This window comes from Gekko japonicus, unplaced genomic scaffold (genome assembly GCF_001447785.1).
Source record: "Gekko japonicus isolate JY-2015 unplaced genomic scaffold, Gekko_japonicus_V1.1 scaffold1118, whole genome shotgun sequence".
NCBI lineage: Eukaryota > Metazoa > Chordata > Lepidosauria > Squamata > Gekkonidae > Gekko > Gekko japonicus.
In genome coordinates this window covers 552,146-576,944 of record NW_015176006.1, presented here as the reverse complement: position 1 = coordinate 576,944, position 24,799 = coordinate 552,146, and the positions used below count along the sequence as shown (strand labels likewise).

At 48.3% G+C, this 24,799-nt stretch overlaps 2 protein-coding genes across 2 annotated transcripts in view; one reads left to right on the top strand and one right to left on the bottom strand.

The window, feature by feature from the left end:
• The window catches only part of SLC15A4 (solute carrier family 15 (oligopeptide transporter), member 4), a gene marked incomplete at its 3' end in the record, with an annotated part of 48,697 nt that extends 26,835 nt beyond the window's left edge, over positions 1-21,862 (bottom strand). The window contains exon 1 of the mRNA XM_015426488.1: positions 20,521-21,862. Coding sequence (XP_015281974.1) covers positions 20,521-21,099 — 579 coding nt within the window. The remainder of the gene's footprint in view (positions 1-20,520) is intronic.
• GLT1D1 (glycosyltransferase 1 domain containing 1) overlaps positions 21,630-24,799 on the top strand; it is a 142,050-nt gene continuing 138,880 nt past the window's right edge. The window contains exon 1 of the mRNA XM_015426487.1: positions 21,630-21,958. Within this exon, the coding sequence (XP_015281973.1) occupies positions 21,630-21,958 (329 nt within the window). The remainder of the gene's footprint in view (positions 21,959-24,799) is intronic.

Below are 24,799 nucleotides of genomic sequence, written 5' to 3'. Positions count from 1 at the left end.
AAGTGTTCTTAGGAAGTGGGTGGGGCCAGGTAGGGCTTTTGCCCAGCAAGGCTTCTGATTGGCCGCTGGAGATTTGATTGGCTGTGCAGATTGTTTTTAAATGCTGCTTTGGCAGCAGCTGCCAGCACAGCACAAAGATCTACTGGTGAATTTAAGCTGCGGCAATCGTTTTGTAGCTGCGTACACCTCCTGCAGCAGGCGTTCTGGAGCAGCCATTTTATTGCTGCATTAAGTATGCCATGTCAGAATTTCAAATGTGCCTACAGGCTCACAAAGGTTGGGGACCTCTGGTATAAAGTATTCCAACTTAAGTAGGTAAGTAAGGGTGTCCCAGTTACACTACACTCGCTGAGTCGTTTCAAGAAGGATTTGCACAAAGGCACGGCCGCTGCCCAAAAGAATCCCGAAAGGCTCCTGAGAATCTAGTCTCCCATCTTCATCCCCGTAAAGAAGTGCCCCAGCCCACCCCAGTGGAGTCCCTTGGCTGGAAATCAGACCAGCTGAAGAGATTTGAAACTAGTTTACATGCATAGCATACCACACACAACCCATCCCACAGTCTGTAAACCAGGGGAAGATGATGGGCAGAAGATTAAGCCACTAGAAACTCTCTGGATCCCCACTAGATGGACCTCCACAACTTCAAGCCCCCAAACCACCGTTCTTCCCCAGCCAATTTGGTTCAGGGAAGATTCTGTTCCCAAGAGCTCTTTCCAAATTCACCGTTCTCAGATCTGGACTGGAGTAGCAGCCATTAAGAACAAGAACGGGGAAATGCCCAGAGCAACTCTCTCTCTCTCTCTCTAGAGGGACATCCCCAAACCAGGATAACCTCAGGTGGCTGTTTAACGGGTTGGTGTTTTTTGAAGTTTCTGAACTACTCACATTTTCCCCCCTTCTTCCTTGCTGAATGATTTAAAATCCTTTGAGTGTAAGACAGCAGAATATGATGGCCCTCAGTTTGCGAGACCGGAGGAAGGCTGTTAATGAGAGGATGTTCTGGAGGGCATCAATTCATAGGGTCTCCATAAGTCGGAAGTGACTTGACGACACTTGACACACACAAGACCGGGTACATGTTTAAAAAGATGTACATTATTATATGGAGGGGTCTTCAGTTCGAAGGAAGCAGGGGAGGAAGGGTGGACACAACCAGTTTGGTGTCGTGGTTAAGTGCGTGGTCTGTAATCTGGGAGAACCGGGTTTGATTCCCCACTCCTCCACTTGCAGCTGCTGGATGACCTTGGGCAAGCCATAGTTCTGTCAGAGCTGTTCTCTCAAGGACAGTTCTGGAAGGAGCTCTCTCAGCCCCACCCACCTCACAGGGTGTCTGTTGTGGGGAGGGGAAGGGAAAGGAGTTTGTAAGCCGCTCTGACACTCCTTCGGGTAGTGAAGGGCGGGGTATAAATCCAATCTCTTCTTCTTCTTCTTTGTGCAAAATGCAATCTGGGCTGAGGTTTTGTTCTTTTGCAGGTATTTAAGCCTGGGCATGGGGCAGTCGTGGGCAGAATGCCAAAAGCTAACGGGCCCTTGGCTTCTTGACTGCATTCCAAAGCAAGCTTACCCAGTGGATCCACGGCTAGTTCACAAGTGGGTGTTATGATTTAAAATGTAGGCAAAGAAAAATATATACATTTTTCGGAGGGATTTTCTTTGGGGGGATTTACACCGAAATCTCCCATGGGGAGAAAATTACAGTATAGATACCTAAATAAATAAGTACGTCCACAACAGGTAGGCGGCCTCTGTGAAAACCAACCCCCGTTGAAAGAAGCTTGGCTCCAGGTTATAAATTATAAGAACCACACTAAAAGGATTTGTTTTGTGTTTATTGCCAGTTAATAATACTCTTCTTACTTGGTTGATTACACCTTTCCTTTTCTTCCTTGTGCATTAAAAGCTATTTACGAGCAGTATTTGAGTCCTCTGTCTGGGGAATTAATACCCAGGGCACTGCTGTTACTATTATTGTAATAAGGAACAAATGTTATTATATTATGTCTTTCATTGGGTAATGTTGTTTTTTGAGCCGCAGTTTAAAGCTACTGTAAACAAAGCGAGAAAAAGAACAAAAGCACAGGCCACAGAAAAGCAAAGATTCCCGACAGGAAAAAGATGTGGGCACGCACAGGAGGAAGATGGGGGGAAATGCAAAATAAAGGACCAAACCAGGGTTGCCAACCTCCAGGTGGGGACTGGAGTTCTGGAACTACAACTGATCTCTAGACTACAGTGATCAGCTATACTAGAGGGGAAAGTAAAAAGCTAAATCACCGTGTATAATTTTACAATTTCTTTGTTTTTATATTACGCTAAGTGTGAATTTTTAAAATATTTTTTGAATGATTCAGTAACAAAAATATAATGATTACTAGAACTCCATTGTTTGTCTTAGGCCCCGTTCACACGTAGCAGTTGCCGCGCTAAAGATACGGATGATAGGCGGATTTTCCGGGCACGATCACACCGCAACATCTGGGAAGCGTAGTGCTCCCGTGGCTAACCCGTGGCTTTCTGCTGAAGATGCGGAGTAAAAAACTAGTACTTACAAGGTACTGGTTTCCAGAAACCGCGGGGCAAAGGCGGGCGTCTGATCGCGTTTCCAGTGGAATTTCGCAGCATCCGGCGCCCGCCGATGTTCCGTCGCAAACAAGGTTCCCCCCCCCCCAAGTCTCCGCAGGAAGCACAAAAGCGCCCCGTTTGCCATGGAAGCGGCACCTAGCGATTGCTGCTGTGATCGTGCCGCTTCTTTGCCATGCTGCAGGATAGCCGTGTGATCGGCACCTCACCCCCTAACCACGGGACCTCAACGAGACGTGTGATCGGGCGGCCACACATTATTTTGCTCTGGGGCAAACAGCCACGCTTCCCCCCCGCATTTTCTGGCCTGTGTGACCGAGACCTTAGTTGCTTTTATAATAAGTATATTAGATTAGGACCTTGTGCCTAAGCTAAGATCTCAGTATCGACTGTAAATATTTCTACAGAAGTGACATTGTTCTGAATGTACTGTTGAGCTTCATGGTTAATGCTTAAATTGTATTTTTGTTAATGGATTTTTTTTTGTTAATGAATCATTCTAGAAATATTTTTTAAAAATTCACAGCCTAACATAAAAACAGGGGGGGGAATGTCAAACGATACACGGTGATTTAGCGTTTTACTTAGTCACATACACCATGGTCTGGTTTGTTGCAACAATGGAGGGAAAGGCAGTTTTGAAGGGGGACCGCTGTGGGATCACATCCCAGCAGAGCTTCCTCCCCTTCCCAAACTCTGTCTTCTCCGGCTCCACCCTCAAATCTCCAGGAACTTCCCAAACCAGTTAACTCCCCTTGGGAAAACAGAGAGACTCCCTCAGTCCAAGACATCCTAAGAACATAAGAGAAGCCATGTTGGATCAGGCCAATCCAGTCTTAACACTCTCTGTCACACAGTGGCCAAAACCCTGGTGTTATCAGGAGGTCCACCAGTAGTGCCGGGAAACTAGAAGCCCTCCCACTGTTGCCCTCCAAGCACCAAGAAGATAGAGCATCACTGCCCCAGACAGAGTGTTCCATCTATACCTTGTGGCTAAGAGGCACTCATGGACCTCTGCTCCATACATTTATCCAATCCCCTCTTGAAGTTGTCTATGCCCGTAGCCGCCACCACTTCCTCTGGCAGTGAGGTCCAGTTAACATAATAAGAACACAAGAGACGCCAATGTTGGATCAGGCCAAAGGCCCATCCAATCCAACACTCTGTCACACAGTGGCCAAAAATACCAGGTGCCATCAGGAGGTCCACCAGTGGGGTCAGGACATTAGAAGCCCTCCCACTGTTGACCCCCCCCCCAAGCACCAAGAAGACAGAGCATCACTTGCCCCAGAGTCCCTATCTATACCTTGTAGCTAATAGCCACTGATGGACCTCTGCTCCATATGCTTATCTAATTCCCTTTTGAAGCCGTCCATGCTTGTAGCCGCCACCACTTCCCGTGGCAGTGAATTCCAAGTGTTAATCACTTTTTGGGTGAAGAAGGACTTCCTTTTATCCATTCTAACCCGACCGCTCAGCAATTTCATGGAGTGCCCACGAGTTCTGGTATTGTGAGAAAGGGAGAAAAGTACCTCTTTCTCTACCTGCTCTATCCCAAGCATAATCTTAGAAACCTCGATCATGTCACCCCTCAGTCGTCGTTTCTCCAAGCTAAAGAGCCCCAAGCACTTTAATCTTTCCTCACAGGGAAAGTGTTCCAACCCTTTTATCATCCGAGTTGCCCTTTTCTGCACTTTTCCCAAAGCTATAATATCCTTTTAAAGGTGTGGTGACCAGAACTGCACACAGTATTCCAAATGAGGTCGCACCATTGATTTATATAGGGGCATTATGATATTGGCTGGTCTGTTTTCAATACCCTTCCTAATAACCTGTTCACAAGTTACAGAGAACACACACACGTGAGGGAGTGCAGGACGGCTACAAGCATGGACGGCTTCAAGAGGGAATTAGATAGGCATATGGAGCAGAGGTCCATCAGTGGCTATTAGCCACAAGGTATAGATAGGAACTCTGGGGCAAGTGATGCTCTGTCGTCTTGGTGCTTGGGGGGGGGGTCAACAGTGGGAGGGCTTCTAATGTACTGGCCCCACTGCTGGACCTCCTGATGGGACCTGGTATTTCTGGCCACTGTGTGACACAGAGTGTTGGGACTGGATGGGCCTTTGGCCTGAACCAACATTGGCATCTCTTATGTTCTTATGTTCTTATGATGGGGATGAGTCGGTGCTCGGCTCTCGCGGCCCTTTCTTACATGCCCAGGATAATGCTGATCTCTACTCTTGGGTCAGGGAGGAATTCTCCTCCAAGCCAGATTGGCCCAGGGATCCTGGAGGGGTTTTTTGCCTTCCTCTGGGCCTAGAGCAGGGGTCACTGGGGGAGCGGGGAGGGATAGTTGTGAATCTCCTGCATTGTGCAGGGGGGTTGGACTAGAAGAGCCTTGAAGGTCCCTTTCCAGCTTGAATATTTCTCACATAACATTCAACGCTAAATGTGCGATGGACACCCACATTTATCCAGCTACCCGTCCTCATACGTAGAGCAACTATGTGTTGGCTCTTTTGTACAAACAGGTGTATGGAGTTCCATACAGGTTGTACATGTGTTCACAGGGCTACGGGGTTCTGCAAATGCAAAACACACGATCTGTGGCACCTGCCGCAAACTCACCACAACACTGCATTAAAGGAGAAGTCTCCATTCCTGAAAACCAACCCTGAGATCGCTTGCTTTCCAAGGTCAGGGTGGTATGGTCATTAGAATGGCAGACTAGTACCTGGCAGATCGGATTTCCGTCCCCACCGTACCACAATTGGGGTTGCCAAACTGCAGGTAGGTGCAAATCAAAGAGAGAGGTCATGGGATGGAAGTTGAAAGGAAGCAAACAACCGTGATGTATAGTGACAAAAAAAAAAGGTTCTTCACCAACTTGTAAATTTTTTTCAGTATTCAGTTTACTGGAAGCAATTCAAACGCCATCAACACCAACAAACCATGCATATTAAAGTTTGTAAAACCTTACAGGGTTGTTCTCCTCCTCGGGGCATTTTGCCTTTGCATATGGGTTTTGTCCCTTTAAGATGCAGGTCTTACATACAGCCAGCTGGCAGCAATTATGGGCTTTAGAGATGTAAAAGTCAGGAGGAAGAGTGGAATTGACATCACACTCATGGAACTGATGAATGTGACTATGAGATATGACTAGAGTGTTTGCCAAATGGATCAACATTGTAAGTATATTATATAATCACCAGTTGTACGTACAGCCTTGGGTTACTCTTTTGCTAATAGTAATAATAGAATTTTATTTTTGTAACTAGATATAGGCAGGGGACATTTCCTGCAGGAGCGCACAGGAGCGGAGCTCCGGCAGTAAAGAGCCCAGGGGGCGGGCACATGCAACAAGCCCCACCCCCTGCTCCCAGCAGCCCTCAGTCAGAGCAAGAAGCAGCCAGGTAAGTTGCAGAGCTCCCCCCGGCCCCCTGGTCCAAAACAGTCCAGTGGCAACTTTAAGACCCAAGTTTTATTCAGGTACAAGCTCTCCCTCCTCTGCCAGGACAGATCTGCATGTCCCCCCCCCCCCAAAACTAGCAATCTAAAACGGTCCAGTGGAGCCTGAGCGGTGGGTGTTGCCTTCTGACACACTTCCGGTGATGCCAGGGGGTGTGGCATATGCAAATAAGTTATGCTAATGAGTTAGGTTAATGAGCTCCTGCACCTGTTTTTCTACAAAATGACCCCTGGATATAGGTATTTCAATGCCACCCACTTTGATAAAGGTATACACGAAACAGGGTGTGATATGCATGCTTCGCTGGTGCTGATGGCGTTTGAATTGCTTCCAGCAAACTGAATACTGGAAAAAGAATTTACAAGTCAGCGAAGAACCCTTTTTTCTGGCACTACACATCATGGTTGTTTGCTTCCTTTCGACAAACTGCAGGGAGGGGCTGGAGGTCTCCTGGGATTACAACTGAGCCTTGGACAGAGCTCGGTTCCCCCAGAGAAAATGGCTGCTTTGGAAGGCGGACCCTGCAGCATTGGCATCCCACTGAGGGCCCCCTTCTCCTCCCCACGCTCTACGCCCAAAATCTCCAGGAATTTCCCAACCCAGAGCTGACAGCCGTAACCACGATAATTCCTAAGTGATTTGTGGCCAGCCATTCTCTCATCACCTAGCCTACCTCACAGGGCTGTTGTGAGGAGAAAACAGGGAAGGGAGAACCGCACACGTTGCTCCGAGCTCCCTGGAAGACACCTGGGATGAAAACACACAAGGTATTTTTCCTCTGAGTCACCGGACCTTATTTTGCTGAGCTCACTCCGTGACCTCACCCCTCTCCCAGTGTTGCTAGCCTTGCATCTGACCCAGTAACATGATCTTAATCCCGGACTACAACTAGCCGGCACTGTTTTGTTGACCTAATTAAATGTCCAGTTTCCTTCATCTTGGGGACGGCAAGAACATGTGCCAACTAGTCTGACTGAAGGGCAAAGCCGGGCAAGGCTGGCTCCACGCCACCGCCAAGCCCTGCAACGTTTGGCTGGGTCGCTTCCAAGTGCCAGTCACGAGGCCGAGTCCTGTCTGAGTCAGACACTGGTGTCTGACTTTACCCACTAGGTGGTTCACTGCAAGGCACTGCGTAACGGTTGCCCCGTTCAGAGGGAAGCGGATTGTGTTTTTCAAGCAGCAGTTTCCCAACTAGGCTTCAGAGGGTCCTGGGAAACTTACAGAGACTCATCGAGGAGACATCCAGTTTGGTGTAGTGCAGGGGTCCCCAAGGTAGCCCCTGTGGCCCCCCACAAAGTGTTTCTAGAAAATGGGTCTGGGGCTGTTGTTCTAATAGGCCACTGGAGATCTGGTAGACCATAAAAAGGTAAAGGTTCCCTTGCTCGAAAGCCAGTCGAATCCGACTCTAGGGTTGCGGTGCTCATCTCCGTTTCCAAGCCGAAGAGCCAGCGCTGTCCGAAGACGTTTCCGTGGTCATGTGGCCGGCATGACTAAACACCCAGGCGCACAGAACGCTGTTACCTTCCCACCGAAGCTGTACCTTTTTATCTACCGTGTTTCCCTGAAAATAAGACACTGTCTTATACTTATTTTTTCTCAAGAAGAGAAAATCCTGCTAGGGCTTATTTTTTGGGTAGGTCTTATTTTCGGGGAAACAGGGTACTTGCAATTTCTTGCTTTCGAACTGCTAGGTTGGCAGGAGCTGGAACTAGAGACGGGAGCTCACTCCGTCATGCGTCACACTCGGGTGTGGAACTGCTGAACTACTGACCTTCCACAGCCTGCAGTTCAGCGTCTTAACCACTTGAGCCACCGCAGCTCCCTGGTAGACCATACAAACTGAAATAACTTAGGGGGTGGAGCCAGGAGACTTTGGGGGTGGAGCCTGGACATTCCCATTCCCTAATTTAAAAAAAATACAGCAGTGCAGTTCCCCTGACTACAGTCTTCATTTCCTTATCCTCATCCTTCCTCTTCCCCCCCCCCCCACGACAGCTGCCCTTCCACTAAATGAAAGTGTAACTGGTCATACCCCTACATAAGAACAAGTCTAAGGTTGCCAGGTGAGGCTGACAAGCTGGTGGAGGACTTTCCAGGAGCCTCTGGGAGAGGGGAGGGAAGAAGCGCGATTGAACTCCGCAGGGAGCTCTGGCTGTCGCACTTAAAGGTACCGCATTCTTTTTAAAAGCCTTCCCTCCATTAGAAATGATGGAAGATGAAGTCACCTTCTTTTGGGGCTCACAGAATTGGAACCCCTGGTCCAATCTTTTTGAAACTTGGGGGGGCTTTTTGAGAAGAGGCATCAGTAGCTGTGCTGAAAATTTGGTGCCTCTGCCTTAAAAAACAGCCCACCAGCGCCCCAGATAACCACAGATTAATTCTCCATTGTAACCTATGGGGAACAGTCTCCATAGGGTATAATGGAGTGCCCAGCGGCTATTCCCCCTCCACTTTCAGATGACCCTGGAGCGGGGAGAGGGTCTCCAAACCAGGGGATCCCCTACCCCCAACTGGGGATTGGCAATCCTAAACATCATTGTTTCAACAGCAGCTACCACCACAGTCTTTGTTTTATCCTCTCTCACTCCTCTTTCCCTGTGTATTTTGCTAAAACTACCATTCTTCTCCTCTTCTACTTCCTGTTTGGCTGGCTCTGCCTTTTGCAGCAGCCATTCTGTGGTTGCACACCCACCACTCTGTGTCCGAATTTCAAAGAGTCCCACAGGCTAAAAACACTGAGGATGTCTGGTATAGTGGTTAGAGCACACTGGAACAGGACTGAGCAGACCCAAGTTCGAATCTATGTATAACCAGGCCTTGACAAGATCAAGGCGGTCAGCTATGTTGGTCTGAAACAACAGGACGAAGTTAGAGTCCAGTGGCATCTTTAAGACCAACAAAGTTTTATTCAAGGTGTGAGCTTTCGTGTGTACACGAAAGCTCACACCTTGCATAAAACTTCGTTGGTCTTAAAGGCAGGGGTCATTTCGTAGAAAAAGAGGTGCAGGCGCTCATTAGCATAACTCATTAGCATAACTCATTTGCATATGCCACACCCCCTGACATCACCGGAAGTGTGTCAGAAGGCAACACCTACCGCTCAGGCTCCACCGGACTGTTTTGGATTGCTAGCTAGGGGGGGGGAACGTGCAGATCTGTCCTCGCAGAGGAGGGAGAGCTTGTACCTGAATAAAACTTGGTCTTAAAGGTGCCACTGGACTGTTTTGGCCCGGAGGGGCTCTGCAATTTACCTGGCTGCTTCTTGCTCTGACTGAGGGCTGCTGGGAGCAGGGGGCGGGGCTTGTTGCATGCGCCCGCCCCCTAGGCTCTTTACTGTCGGAGCTCCGCTCCTGTGCGCTCCTGCAGGAAATGACCCCTGCTTAAAGGTGCCACTGGACCCAAACTTTGTTCCAGACCGTCACACATTTTCTTCACCTTTGAACCACCCCCCAGATACAGGAGCCAGACTTGTTTTTCAGCCTTCGTGCTCTTAGATTTTATTGACCTTACTTTCTTCCTTATTGCGACCACAAGACCGAATTCTACATTTGTCACAGTTTTGTGACATATTTTTAAACCAATGTTTCCAACTATGTATTGCACCTGCATAATCTTTAACAGTTTTATGAATTTGTGGTTCTAGATATACTTATGCACTTTTCGCATGTTCAGTATTTGCTGCCTTTTACCATGTTTCTTAATTTTTTTGTTAAATGGCGTTTTTTTTTTTAAATTATCTTTTAGATCTCTAGGGATACCAACGCCAGTTTGGTGTAGTGGTTAAGTGCGCGGACTCTAATCTGGGAGAACCGGGTTTGATTCCCCCACTCCTCCACTTGCACCTGCTGATGTGACCTTGGGTCAGTCACAAGCTCTGGCATAGCTGTCCTTGAAAAAGAGCAGTTTGTGTCAGAGTTCTCTCAGCCCCACCCACCTCACAGGGTGTCTGTTGTGGGGAGGGGAAGGGAAAGGAGTTTGTAAGCCGCTCTGAGACTCCAAATGAAGGGCGGGGTATACATCCAATCTCTCCTCTTCTTCTTCTTCTTCCAGGTGGCACCTAGAGATATCCCGCTGTTACAACTGACCTTCAGACTACAGAGTTCAGTTCCCCTGGAGAAAACGGCTGCTTTGGAAGGTGGACTCTATGGTATTATATCCTGCTCAGTACCCTCTCCTTCCCAAACCCTGCCCTCCCCAGGCTCCACCCCCCAAAATCTCCAGGTATTTCCAAACCCAGAGCTGCCAACCCTATTCCCCTGAAGAAGTATAAGCAAAACATGTAAGCAGTGTTCTCTCTAAGCTGAGTTAGTGTGCGCTAGCTCACAGTTTTTTAGCCTCCAGCTCACACATTTTTGTCTTAGCTCAGGAAGGAGGGCTCCTGAAGAAACTAATCTGTGCAGTAGCCAAATCGCTTGCTCATGACTTTAATGCCAGTAGCTCATAAAGTAGAATTTTTGCTCACAAGACTCCACAGCTTAGAGGGAACATTGCACGTAAGGGCCCTACAAACTGAATAAAACCATTATTTTTGCCACTGCACCACTGTTTTATTGTTCTTTGGCTCCGCCTTGTGTGCGGCCTCCTTCTGTAGGCCACAGGCAATGTTCCCTCTAAGCTGTGGAGTCTTGTGAGCAAAAATCCTGCTTTGTGAGCTCCTGGCATTAAAGTTGTGAGCAGGTGATTTGGCTGCTGCATAAATCAGTTTGCTTTGGAGCCATCCTTCCGGAGCTGAGAGCAAAATCTGTGAGCCGGAGGCTAAAAAAAATGTAAGCTAGCTCACACTAACTCAGCTCAGAGGGAACATTGGCCACAGGTGCAGAAAAAAACACCCTCTGGAGCAGGCTCAAGTTCACAATGAGCTATTTATTACTTTTGCAGTTTGGTTTTGATTCCTCGTGGCTAAAAGAGGCCACAATCAGGACATCGAGTGGCAAAACTGAGAACGTATCACGCGGCAAAACAGGAAGCAAACCTTGCATGACGGCAGACAAAAGCAGAAGAGGACAAGGAAACAGAAATCCTATTTCTGTGAACCGTGAGAGTCAGGATTTAATCACCACATCGCAACACCCCACAGTTTCGGGCAGGGAAGGAGAAGTAAAACAGGGACTGAAGAGTCATATATGACATATGACTGACTTAACTCCCTGACAAATGCACACTTTGTCTAGGAATCTGATAAGCCGAGATTATTTTCTGACAAAACTTTTAACTCAGAACAGATCGGCTCCTTGGCTCTTGCAGATGCAGCAGCTGGGGTTTGGAGAGGGGGAGGACTTACGTGGGTACAACGCCATAGAGCCCACCTTCCAAAGCAGCCATCTTCTCCAGGGGAACTGATCTTTTTCACCCGGAGATCAGTTGCAATCCCAGGACATCTCCAGCTACCACCTGGAGGTTATCAACCCTAGCAGCAACCCATATTCCTGGCGGACACACCCACCAGGGCATAGGGCAGCAAGGGACAAGACAAACAGAGCCTCCATGAATAAAGGCAGTATACCTGATTGCTGAATGTGAGGGAAGCAAACAATATGGCCCTTCTATTTTTTGTGGATTTATATCTGGATCTCCCAGATCCTAGCTTGCTTTATATTTGCAAGGAATTTTCTGCCGGGGACAGGTTTTCAGCTATATCAATTCTCCAGCAGGAGCATGAAATGGTCTAGTTGTCTGATGCACAAGCCTCAGTAACTGGGTTGCCAGCTTCTGGCTGGGAAATACCTAGAGATTTTGGGGCTGGAGGCTCAGTAGGGCAAAGTTTGGGGAGGGGAAAAACTTCAATGAGACGATGGGACTTCAAAAGGGTCATGCTTTAGAGTCTACCTTCCAAAAGGGTTGCCAGGTCCCTCCCGGCAACCAGCAAGGGCTGCAGGGGACTTATGAGGAGAAAGAGAAAGGCCTAGGCCTCATTGTCAGGATCACATAGGAAGTGACATCATCACGCCAGCAATGTCCAGGCAACGCCCAGGTATTTGGGCAAAAACTCTATGGCACAGACAGCTTCTACCACAGATTTTTTCCCTCAAATACCAGAGCATCACCTGGACATTACAGGTGTGATGACATCACCTCCTGTGTGACACTGGCGATGAGGCCTAGGCCTTCTCCTTTCTCCTAGTGAGCTCCCCCTAGCTAGATGATGGGGGGGGGGGCGTTAAGGACTGGCGGCAGGGGACCTCCACCTCTACTGGGGGGGAGGGGTGTCTGCCAACTCTATCTTCCAAAGCAGCCATTTTCTGCAGGTAAAGTGATCTGTTGCCTGGCGATCAGTTGTAATCCCAGGCAATCTCCAGTCACCACCTAGAAATTGGCAAACCTACTCAATGAGTTCTTGAAAACTTTAAGTCTGTCCACTTGGGTTTCCATTCATCACTACACAAACTGGGTGTCTTCTCAGTCCGTTGTTGTTGTTCAGTCGCACAGTCGAGTCCGACTCTTCGCGACCCCATGGACCAGATCACGCCAGGCCTTCCGGTCTTCCGCCGTCCTCTGAAGTTGGCTTAATTTCATGTTCGTTGCATCTATGACACTGTCTAACCATCTCATCCTTTGCCGTCCCCGTCTTCTTTGACCTTCAATCTTTCCCAGCATCAGGTTCTTCTCCAGTGAGTGCTCCCTTCTCATTTGGTGGCCAAAGTATTTGAGCTTCAGTTTCATTATCTGGCCTTCCAGGGAACAGTCGGGGTTGATTTCTTTTAGGATCGACTGATTTGATCTCCTTGCAGTCCAAGGGACTCTCAAGAGTCTTCTCCAGCACCATAGTTCAAAAGAATCTATTCTTCGGCGCTCGGCCTTCCTTATAGTCCAACTCTCGCAGCCATACATGACTACTGGACTACTGGACTACTCAGTCCGTACTGGCTTGTATTCAGTGTTTTTTAGATAAAGAATATCATTGTTGGCTTATTATCATGAGGTGTGTTTTTTGTTTAATGACCGGTTTCCCCTAGCAGAAATAGCTTGTGTGGTACAGTAGTTCAAGAGTCTGACTAGGATCCGGGTTCAGATCCCTATGTCATGAAGTTTGCTGAGTGATCTCAGCCCTGTCGTTTTCTCCCAGTCGAACCTACCTCACAGGGTTGCTGGGAGGATAAAATGGAGAAGGGTGAACCATGTTTGCTGCCCAGGGTGGGATAAAAATGATCTGAACATAAACTACCCAATTTAACATCCCCATTGCTGTCAGACGGGACGGGCATTCCCGCTGGCTCACTGGTCCCGTACTCAAATGTTTCCCATGCTGCAACCTGATCTCTGTGACTTGGTTCCAGTCACTCTCCCAACTTTAGCTGGAACTACGGACTGCAAGGGCATCTACTTTAAAAAGACTGATAAAACCCGCAAAACACAAACACTGGAAAAGCCCTTTTCATTTTCCCTATCTGTGCCACTGCTACAGCAGGGATTTAATCACTGAACTTCCCTGGGGGGGTGGGGAGATTGGATTTATACCCCGCCCTTCACTACCCAAAGGTGTCTCAGAGCGGCTTACAAACTTCTTTCCCTTCCCCTCCCCACAACAGACACCCTGTGAGGCAGGTGGGGCTGAGAGAGCTCTTGACAGAAACTGTTCTTTTTTCAAGGACAGCTCTTATCAGAACTACGGCTTGCCCAAGGTCATCCAGCCAGGTACAAGTGGAGGAGTGAGACCCAGATTAGAGTCCACGCACTTAACCAGTACACCAAACTGGCTCTCATTACCCTCACTGCAGAAAAGAAAGTCCCCCCCCCATTCCTGTAAATTCAGTGAGAATACAGGGAACCCTCCCTTTTAGAGGGGAAAGCGATCTATACACAATTCTTCCTGGGAAGAGAGAAATAGTTTTACTATCTCCCACACAATCGACACTATCTTTGAAACGTCCTATAGCGAAAACGACAGAAGATACTGCTAGATTTTTCAGTAGCATAAATTCTCAAGGCTGGACAATATTGTCAGCTAACTGACTTTTTTCCTTTTTCTTTTTACTGTGAGCCATGAATGCAAAAGGCAATTGCTGGTCTTTCTAACGGTATTGTAAAAACTATCTTCTAACTCACCCTTTCTCCAAGGAGTCTAGAGCAACATACGTGGTCGTCCCCTCAGTTTATCCTCACAACAACCCTGGGAGGTGGGTGAGGCTGAGCGAAAGAATACAAATAGTAACCGGGGCCCACCTGCTTAGCTTCCAAGGAATTGGGTGAGCCCGGGCGATCCAAGTCAGGTTGGACTAGATCGACGAGCATGGCTGTTCTTACGTTCTTACATTTATTCCCAGATCCTCAAGATTCTCACAAGGTCCTCAAGCAATTTCTTCTAGGGCTATAATTAGAGTTACCAGATCTTTCCTGGCTGCTGGTGGGGCACAGGGTGTAGGGTTGCCAGATTCAGGTCGGAAAACTCCTGAAGATTTGGGGATGGAGCCTGGGGAAAACAGGAACCTCAGTGGGGTCCAATGCCATACAGTCCACCCTCCAAAGCATCCATTTCTCCAGGGGAACTGATCTCTGTAGTCTGGAGATGAGCTGCGTTTCCAAAGGTCCCACCGGGAGGCTGGCACCCCTAGCTGTAACATATTTCTCCCTGTATGTAAATCCCCTCTGCAGTTATTTCGGGCCCAACAGCTGCCCCCAGAAACGCGCTTCGCTCTCTCGGCAACCCGAAGAGGATCCGTCCATCTGAAGACGTCTGAACGTCTGATCTAAGAGGCCGTCTTGTGTTTACAAAAAACAAATTCATCCTTCCAGAACATCATCTGACAAGGCAAAAAAAAACAACACAAAAGCACAAGACCAAACGAAAAAGAGACTCTATGAAATATGAATATTGAAAACCCCAGGAGGAGGCTGGACTCTAAATTCTCCCGGTAAATAATTTGCAGAGAGGTCAACAAACACCGTCCAGATTTGTGTTACACCCCGGTGGTAATCACCTGTCTCCTTAAAAAACTACTCCTCTTTAACTTCACATCCGCTATCTCAAGGTTCTCTTTAAATTGCTCTTTGGCGTTATTTATCTCGGTCGCCTTCAGAACCCGTTTTGGGAATAGACGGCTTGCAAAAACACCTCCCAAGGAGGTTCACTATACCTAATTGGCTATCCGTCGAGAAGAGCAACGGCATGGGCCCAATCCACGCCGGGGGAATAAACACTTGGGGGGGGATCAGTGTTTTATAGTTATGGAGAAAATAACAATTCCGTTTGCAAGGCTGAAGCTACCATACTGTCATTTGATGCAGCAAGACGTTTTGCAATTAGAAGTTATTCCTCTGAAATGAGAGACCCAGTCCTCCAATTCTGAAAATGTACAACCAGGGTCGAAAGGAAAGAGCTACTTTGAGTACATCCAAGCTTCACTTAGAATGGCCCTTAAAGTAAAAGGTAAAGGTTCCCTTGCTCGAAAGCCAGTCGAATCTGACTCTAGGGTTGCGGAGCTCACCTCCGTTTCAAAGCCGAAGAGCCAGCGCTGTCCGAAGACGTTTCCGTGGTCATGTGGCCGGCGTGACTAAACACCAAGGCGCACGGAACGCTGTTCCCTTCCCACTGAAGTGGTACCTATTTATCTACTTGCAATGTCTTGCTTTCGAACTGCTAGGTTGGCAGGAGCTGGAACTAGAGAAGGGAGCTCACTCCATCATGCGGCACGCGGGTCTCGAACTGCTGAACTACTGACCTTCCACAGCCTGCAGTTCAGCGTCTTAACCACTTGAGCCACCGCAGCTCCGATAATAATAAGTAATAAGACAAGCACATGCTTAATCAAAGCATTTCATAATATGTTAATAAAGAACATCCAGTTTTATAGCTGGTGCACAGATACAAAGATCCTACACTCCAATGGAACTCCTTTTGATCAGTAGCTTGTATCAGTCCTCCAAGATAGTGGGGGGGGGGGGGGTTGAGTGTGTGTTTGTGTGTGTGTGTACACGCCCATGGAAGTCACAGTTGACTTCTGGCCACCCCTAGTGGGGCTTGGACATTTCAGAGAGGTGGCTTACTACAGCCTCCTTCTGCATCCCAGCCTTGGTATTCCTTGGAGGGCCCCCTTCCAAGAATTTGCCGGGGTCGGCCCTGCTTAGCTCTCTCAAGATAGCAGCGTCGATTCTGCAGTAACCTGGCTTTGCATATTGCCAAGAACCTCTTTCGGCCAACAAAGAGCTCCATGCGAGTCAACTGTCGGCACTCTTCCACCTACAGTATCTCAGCCATTCAAAGGATACCAACTCGACCTGATCCAGTCGCACATAACCCAGAGCACACTACATATGAGGCCCAACAGACGGCAGAATCTTTATTCTACCAGCTTCCGTTTGAAAGCCTTGATGCCCGCTTTCAATTTACATAGGAGTCTCTCTGGTTAAAAAAAAAAAGTTATTTAAAGGAAGAAAAAAGCAGAGAAGATGCTCAGACTGGTGTTGATCTGATAAAGCAGGACATCCTGAACAAAAAAGAGGCATGGAAGAGTATCAACAGAGGATTTATAACCCATTCCGGAGTCCCCAGCAAGATGGAATTCTCAAGAGGAAAAAGAGAAGCGGTAGGTGGTACTGTATCAGGAAAAAAAGCAAATTATCTAAAGCTTTCTAAGATTTTTTTTTCCTTGTCTCGTTAAGTCACAGCTGGTGGTCGTGCGTTTTTGTACAACAATTTTGGTCCAAAGTAGTCTTAGCTATCAAAGATATTACAGGTTATTTAGTCCCTATGCAACCTGACCTTATTTTACTAGACTATTGGGCAGACTCTCATATACCCAAAATTAGGCAGGACCTCATATCAGTTTTATTAACAGCTGCAAAGGTTATCATTGCCAGTTGTTGGAAATCCCCAAATAGGCTATTACTGTTTGGTGTAGCGGTTAAGTGTGCGGACTCTAACCTGGGAGAACCGGGCTTGATTCCCCACTCCTCCACTTGCACCTGGCTGGATGACCTGGGGCAAGCCGTAGCTCTGATAAGAGCTGTTCTTGAAAAAGAGCAGTTTCTCCAAGAGCTCTCTCAGCCCCACCTACCTCACAGGGTGTCTGTTGTGGGGAGGGGAAGGGAAATGAGTTTGTAAGTCACTCTGAGACACCTTTGGGTAGTGAAGGGCGGGGTATAAATCCAATCTCTTCTCTTCTTCTCTTCTCATGGCGTTTGAAAATATGGGATTATTACGCCATGGATAAAATATCCGATGTAACAGTTAATTCAAACCTCTCACGTAAAAACCCTAATCTTCATTTGAAATGGTTCCCTTTTCTTGAACATACGTTTAATTCTGAGTTCTCTAAATTCAATGTTCCTAAAAAATATTATGACGGTTTTCACCACCTGTAAACTATTTCAAAGCTCGTATATACTTATGCAGTTATCTTGTTGAGTACTATTGTTGTTGACAACCATGAAAGTTTGTGTATTGTTTAAGTTGAAATAAAATTTAAAAAAAAATAATTTTAAAAAAAAAGGTCACAGCTGATTTATGGCCACCCTACAGGGTTTTCAAGTCAAGAGATGTCCAGAGGTGGTTTGCCCTTGCCTGCCTCTGCATAGCTACCCTGGACTTCCTTGGTGGTCTCCCATCCAAGTACTAACCAGGGCTGACCCTGCTTAGCTTCTGAGATCTGATGAGATCAGGCTAGCCTGGGCCGTCCAGGTTAGCATACATTGTTGGTTTATTTTTCTTTTGGTTGGAACACGTTTGTGACTCTGAGTGCCATTCTCATACCAAAGTCCACTGTCCAACACCCTCTCCACCAAATGCGGCATTCATCAGCTTTGTAACAGGCCACGGTGTTGTCTCTTCTTTCTTTTAACGATTCATTCAAGAACGCAGAACTGACTAATCGTACGCTCTCACAGTACAGAATATTTCTTACAAATCACCGCGGCGTGCGTGTGTGATTCAAAACCCAAGTGTGTGCATGGAAAGCCGTAGCCCTGAGTTTGCCGGACCTGAGCAAGGCTATTAACAATAGGATGTTTTGGAGGACATTAAATCTTAGAGTAGCCGTTGGAGGTGTAAAACAAATGTAGGTACCTTTCTCCACATGTGGTGGAACTGCGAAAAAATTGCTAGTTTTTGGAAAACTGTAAGGAAGATAATAGCAGAAGTGTTACATATTAATTTAAAACTATGTCTGGAGATATACTTGTTAAACATAATTCCCAATGAACGCAAAGGGAATGAATTGTATGTATTAGTATATATGCTCACAGCAGCTAGAATTTTAATAGCTAAATATTGGAAACAAGAAAAGATTCCCAAGAGAAAGGAACTAGCTATGAAATTATTGGAAGTCGCAGAAATGGACAAATTAACAGTAATTTTGCAAGGGAAAGATGATAAGGTATTTCAAGAAAGATGGGCAGGGATATATAAATGGATAAAGGACAAAATTTGAACAAGACTCCTCCAGATTATGTGTACAGAAATACTAATGTATGTACGATATATTTTGTAAAACATAAATAAAAATTAAAAAAAAATCTTAGAGTAGCCATAAGTTGGGAGTGACTTGACGGCCCTCAGCGCACACAAACACGTAAAAGAACGGACATGCTATAGATGTGTCTGTTCCCCATTCTCGGATCTTACTTCTAGACTTTCCAGGAAGAGACCCGTGCCCTGAAGAAAGACAACGTGAGTGGCACACCAACGGTTGGACATCCCAAATGGGGCAGAGACACTCTTTGACCAGGGACAGGTAGCAAAAAGGGGGACCATCACTGGTAAGTAGAGACACATGGAGTGGGTGATATTGCAGGTTCTTTAACAAGAAGGCGGAGCCTAACTGCACACAAGAGAAGATGCAGGCGTTTTATGTAACCACACAAAGGTGTTCCTTGATAGATCAGCCCATGTCAACATGATCCAAAGGCAGTGAAAAGAGTTAGAATCACATGAAGCGGCCTTATCCTGAACTGGATTATTGGTCCATCAAGGCCGGTATTGTCTACTCAGACTGGCAGTGGCTCTCCAGGATTTCAGGAAGAAGTCTTCCGCATCACTCCCTACCGGACCGTGTTTGAACGGAAGTACCTTGGGACTGAACCTGGGGCCTTCTGCATGCCCAGCAGATGCTCTTCCACTGAGCCACGGCTCCTCCCCTGATGTTATGGGGGAAGAGCAATGCAGGAGCTATCTTTGGACAAGGGGTCCACCCATTTGGCCAGATTCCATTTTGCAGAAGAGGGCGGCTGGCTTGCCATTCCCCATCCACTACTTAATGTGGACTTCCTATAAAACCAGTTATGGATCAAGGCCACATCGTCCATGAAGACACAAAAGAAGAGCTGAAAAAGACAGAATCCCTGAGAGCACTTGGAACTCTTTCGATCTTGGACCTTTGAAGAACCAGTGCTTACATGGCAATCTTGGTGTAGTGGTTAAGTGTGTGGACTCTAATCTGGGAGAACCGGGTTTGATTCCCCCACTCCTCCACTTGCACCTGGCTGGATGGCCTTGGGCAAGCCATAGCTCTGGCACAGCTGTTCTTGAAAAAGAGCAGTCTCTGTCAGAGTTCTCTCAGCCCCACCTACCTCACAGGGGGTCTGTTGTGGGGAGGGGGAGGGAAAGGAGTTTGTAAGCTGCTCTGAGACACCTTTGGGTAGTTAAGGGCGGGGCATAAATCCAATCTCTTCTTCTTCTTTTTTTATCAGTACTTTCCATCTTCCTAAAATGAACATTTATTTCTTCCTATCCCACCTCTTGGCCACAGTTTTTTGAGGCAACATTTGATAAATCGGATAACAAATACAACACAAGCGAACTTTCTAAGCGCTCACTAAAGCAGGAGCCTGAAATCGCTGCAACCAAACCTCTTAAAGGCCAGTAAACAACACCAAAGCCAATGCAAATCATATTCAGAAGCCACGGCAAGGCGTGCGTAAAACAGAAAGGGCGAGCACATGAGACCGAAAAGGCAAGTTGCCAGTGAGCATAGATGAGGCACCGCCACTACCACAGAGAAACTGCCCTCTTTCTGAAGGTCACAAATCTGAAAGCAAGAGCAGAAACTGTCCTGAAACTCTCTTGTTCACACATTCAGGGGAATAAGTTGGTATAATGGCATTGCAGTCAGATTCAGTCCTCGGCATTGCCAGTACAGATCAGGGGGTAGGTGATGTGGAAGACCCCAATGAGAGACACTGGAGAGCCACCACCATGTCTTAGTAGGCAATACTGACTTTGATGGAGCGAGGGGGTGATTCAGCATATGATAGTTTTATGTGTTCAGTGGAGATTGCAGGTAGAAGATCACATGTTGAAATATTAAAAACTCCCTGCAAAGAGGAAACTATCACAGTTAGCAAAGCTAAGGGGTGGAAACTTTCTCCTTCTGCACTAATTTTCTAGGGAGGTTGCTTACGCATTCAAAGAGGAGCCCCCCTCCCCCTGCAGTGGTCCAGTCCTCCAGCTCACACCCCCAGATGCGCGAACGAACATTTTTGCACAACTCCCTACACAAGGCGTCAACACACTGCAAAAGGAAGGCAGCATACGTGACCTGATCGGCTCCAAAAGGTGTGATGTTGGCCTTGACGGATCCCACGCCGATCCCCACGAGGACCAGGCCGATGAAGGCAGCGACGGCACAGTAGCGGGTGGTCCCCTCCGGGCGGCACGGGGAGCCGGTGGCGTTGAGGGGCGAAGAGCAATTCTCGACGGACGAGAGGGGGACGCTGCCGCAGAGCCACTGCATGGTGGTGGGGATGGCCATGGCGGGGAAGGCCAGCATCCCCAGCAGGTAGAGGACCATGCTGGCCAAGATGGTGGGGAACTTGCCCAGCAAGGCGTCAGCCAGCCAGCCTCCAAAGGGAGACACCAGGTAGGTGACCCCCATGAAGAGCAGCAGGGCCTGGCTGGCTTGGGTGCCCTCCCAGCTGTAGGGCGGGACGTTGAGGAAGAGCACCAGGTTGGACGTGACGCCGTAGAAGGCCGCCCGCTCCAGCAGTTCGGTCAGCAGCACACCGGCGCAGGCCAAGCGCCGGCCACGGAAGACACTGGGGGCACCGCCGCCCGGGGAACGGGCCACGTCGTAGCTGCCGCTCCCCAGAAGGGGGCTCCGCTCGCTTGGCTCTTCCATGGTGCGGGGGGACCCAGAAATCTCACCCAATGGGACCCCTCCACTGCCCCTTTGGCAGCGTCAACCCGCCTGTTTCTCTTGACCACCAAGTCCAGTTTGCAATGCCAAATCCAAGACCTTTGCAAGTCCAAGTCCTCGGCAATTCTGCCTTCAGGGTTCCCCAATACCCCTGGCTGTCCACTCTCCTCCAGCCAGCCCCCTAACCTATTGATGCTCCAGTTCTACCCACCCCCAGCTAGACTTGACCTCTAGATCTTGGGTTCAGTCCAGCTCCTACCCTTGATCTTAGAATGAGCCCCCAACCTACTGATCCTCCTACCGACCCCAGTCAGACGGGCCCCCTAACTCAGATTAAATGCCCCCCCTAACCCTAGTCTGAGCCCCCGATCCCCCAGTTCCAGCAACAACTACGCTCAACCCCACCCCCCAGATTAAGTTATACTCCTACCCTGGGGCTGAGCCTTTGCACAGCTGCCGAGGGGAAAGAGGAGGAGTTGGTCCCCCCTCTCCTGAATCTCAACTATCCCAAGATGCCCACGGGCCTCACGGCTGCTCCATCCAACCCGCAACTCCGCTTCCCCCACCCGGGATTCGAACCCGCGACTCCCAGCGAAGGCGACTCCTGGCAGGATCTCCCCCCTCCGCCGCCGCCAACCCCTCCAGAAGCCTCGCGCAGGACGGCCGCCGTTCCAGGCCCGCGACCCCCTCCCTCCGCCACCAGCCTCAGTAGCCGCCGCAGCGAACGGCGAAGTTCTCCGCTCGGCGCTTGGAACGCCCAGGGCCTCCGGAGCCCGCCTCCCCCGGTGCGCTCGCTGATTGGCCGCGGCGCGCCGTCGCTCAAGCGGAGAGGTTCTTCCAGGTTCAGCTCTCACGTGGTCGAGCTGCAAAACAAGAGACCCTCTTTTGGGGAGGGGGGAGGAGGCCGGTGCTCGCAGTGTGCCTGTGCAAGAGCAATGCTCCTTTTTAAAACAATGTTGCATGCATTTTAGGGCCATCCAGGGCGGGTCCCCCTGTTTGTTTACTAGCGTTGAGAGGGCTGAGCATTGCCCTACAAGCTGTGTGTCGCAATCTGGCTTGGAAAGGCTAGTTCCGTCAATAGAGAGTGTGAGTCACGTTGCAATAAACAGGGATGGGATACAACGCGGAGCGGAGGGGGAAGAGTCCTCGATCAGGCGCTGTGTTTGCATGACTTGCTTTCAGATGACTTGCGAGACGCTGCGTCTGCAATTTTGGGGCTTTTTTTCCTTTCCTCCCCTTTGCATTCTTGAGAAAGCTTGCTCAGTGCCATCGGTTTGGATTTGAGATCCGGTGACTTCTTTCTTTCTTTCTTTCTTTCTTTCTTTCTTTCTTTCTTTCTCTCTCTTTCTCTCTCTCTCTCTCTCTCTCTCTTCCTTTTGCCATCAAGTTAAAACTAATATATGACAGCCCCATAGAGTTGTCGAGTCCAGAGACATTCAGAGGTGGTTTGCCATTAGCCTGTCTTTGCATAGCAAACCCCGGACTTCCTTGGTTGTCCCTCGTCCAAGGATTAATCAGGGCCAACCATGATTAATATGTTGTGGAAGGCTTTCACAGCTAGAGTTTAGCTGTTGTAGATTTTCCGGGCTGTGTGGCCGTGGTCTTGGCATTATAGGACCTGACGTTTCGCCAGCAGCTGTGACTGGCATCCTCAGAGGTATAACACAGAAAGAAGGAGTACTCTGTGTCAAGGTGAGAAGAAGGGGGGGGGACACAGAGAGTTCCGCACAACCCGGAAAATCTACAACAGCCAACCATGATTAGTTTCCAACACCTGATAAGACCGGGTTAGCCTGGCCCATCCAGAGCTGGGGAGCCAAACAGAGGTGCTTTTGCCCTTGCCTGCCTCTGCGTAGCAACCCTGAGCTTCCTTGGTGGTCTCCCATCCAAGGACTAACCAGGGCCGACCCTGCTTAGCTTCTGAGATCTGCTGAGATCAGGCTAGCCTGGGGTATCCAGGTCAGTTCTCCAGTGGCTTAGGACGGGCTTACATTTGCAAACATTCTAAATTTCATTTTTCCTTGCAGTTCTGAACTCTTGCTCTCTGTCCGTGGTTCTGACTTAAGCTCAGGTGACTTGGGATATGCGCTGGGGACGCCAGTAAAGTAGCGCAAAAATGAGCTTCACGGTAGAAAACCAACAACAACCACCAGAACTGTGAAATAAATATCAAAAGAGTTAAAACGCCATCTTTTTATTGTTTTCTTATGTATCTAAATAATGCAGTTGGATTATGTACTCCAATCTGTTAACAGTGTAAACTTGAACAGAGGGCAAGAACTCTTGAGTAGTAAACAAGCCCTGATTGTGTTTTTCTTCTGTAGGTGAATGCTACTCCTCCAAAGTAAACGCTTTCAGAAATGCAATTCATTATATGCATCCGCAAAATAGGCCAACTATAAATAATGTTTGTCGCTTTTCCTGGTTTCTTTTCCTCTTTCCCAACATGTGAGCCAGCCTAATATCTCCATGATATTATACTGTTACAGTTTGGAATACTCAGTGAACAGTCTCTTGTTTAAATAATCTGTAATTGGATTACTTAGCTATATAATAAAACAATATAAAGGATGGTATTTTAACTATTTTGATATTTATTTCACAGTTTGGGGCACTAGTAAACACATATTTCTTAATGTTCCTGTCTTGCTATTAGGAGAGTTTGCCTTTTGTGGCCGTTGGGCTACTTCTGAGAAAACGGCATGGTGTGTCACCTGGAAGAGGAGATTGGAGAAGAGGAGATCAAGGGGGACATGATTGCTCTCTTTAAATATTTGAAAGGCTATCATTTGGAGGAGGGCAAGGAACTGTTCCAGTTGGCAGCAGAAGATAGGACCTGAAGCAACGGGTTTAAATTACATGCAGAAAGGTATCGGCTGGATATTAGGAAAAACGTTTTCACAGTCAGAGTGGTCCAAGGTGGAATCAGCTGCCTAGGGAAGTGGTGAGCTCCCCTTCACGGACAGCTTTCAAGAAGAGGCTGGACGAATATTGGTCAGAGATGCTTTAGGCTGGTCCTGCATTGGGCAGGGCAGGGCAGGGGGTTGGACTAGATGGTCTGTATGGCCCCTTCCAACTCTATGATTCTATGAACTGGGCCCCCACTGAGTTTCTTCAGGAATAATCAGTGGGGCTGACTTCCAAGTAAGTGTGCGTGGGGTTGCAGCCAGAGTGGACTCAAATCAGAGAACTATGTGGTCGCAAGAAAATATTCAGACCTAGGGAATGAGTGCCTTTTATTAGATCCAGCCAGTGCTCACAAACAGGGATGTGGGCTTTTTGAGTTATACCGAACTCCTGTTCCAGCTTGGGTGGAAGCGCAAGCCATGTAAGCATGTCAGCCTGTCTGCTGTGTTATTATCTTGCACTTCCCCTAAAGGAGCTCAGGGCAGTGCTTCCTTTTCCTATTTTAACCTTCACACAACAACCCTGTGAGGTAGGTGAGGCCCAGCGCCAGTGATTAGTCCACGGGTGGCCACACTGTGGCTCGGGAGCCACATGAGGCTCTTTCGCACATATTGTGTGGCAGGGTGGTTGGGGGGAAGCAAAGGGGAGGCATGCCTCCCTGGTCGGTCTTCCCTTCCCCAGCCAGTGTTCCCCTCCATAGGTGGAGGGAAGCAGAGAAAGAAAGCAACTTTAACTTTTAATGCATTCTCAAAGCTTCCCCCCCCCCCCCGGGGGC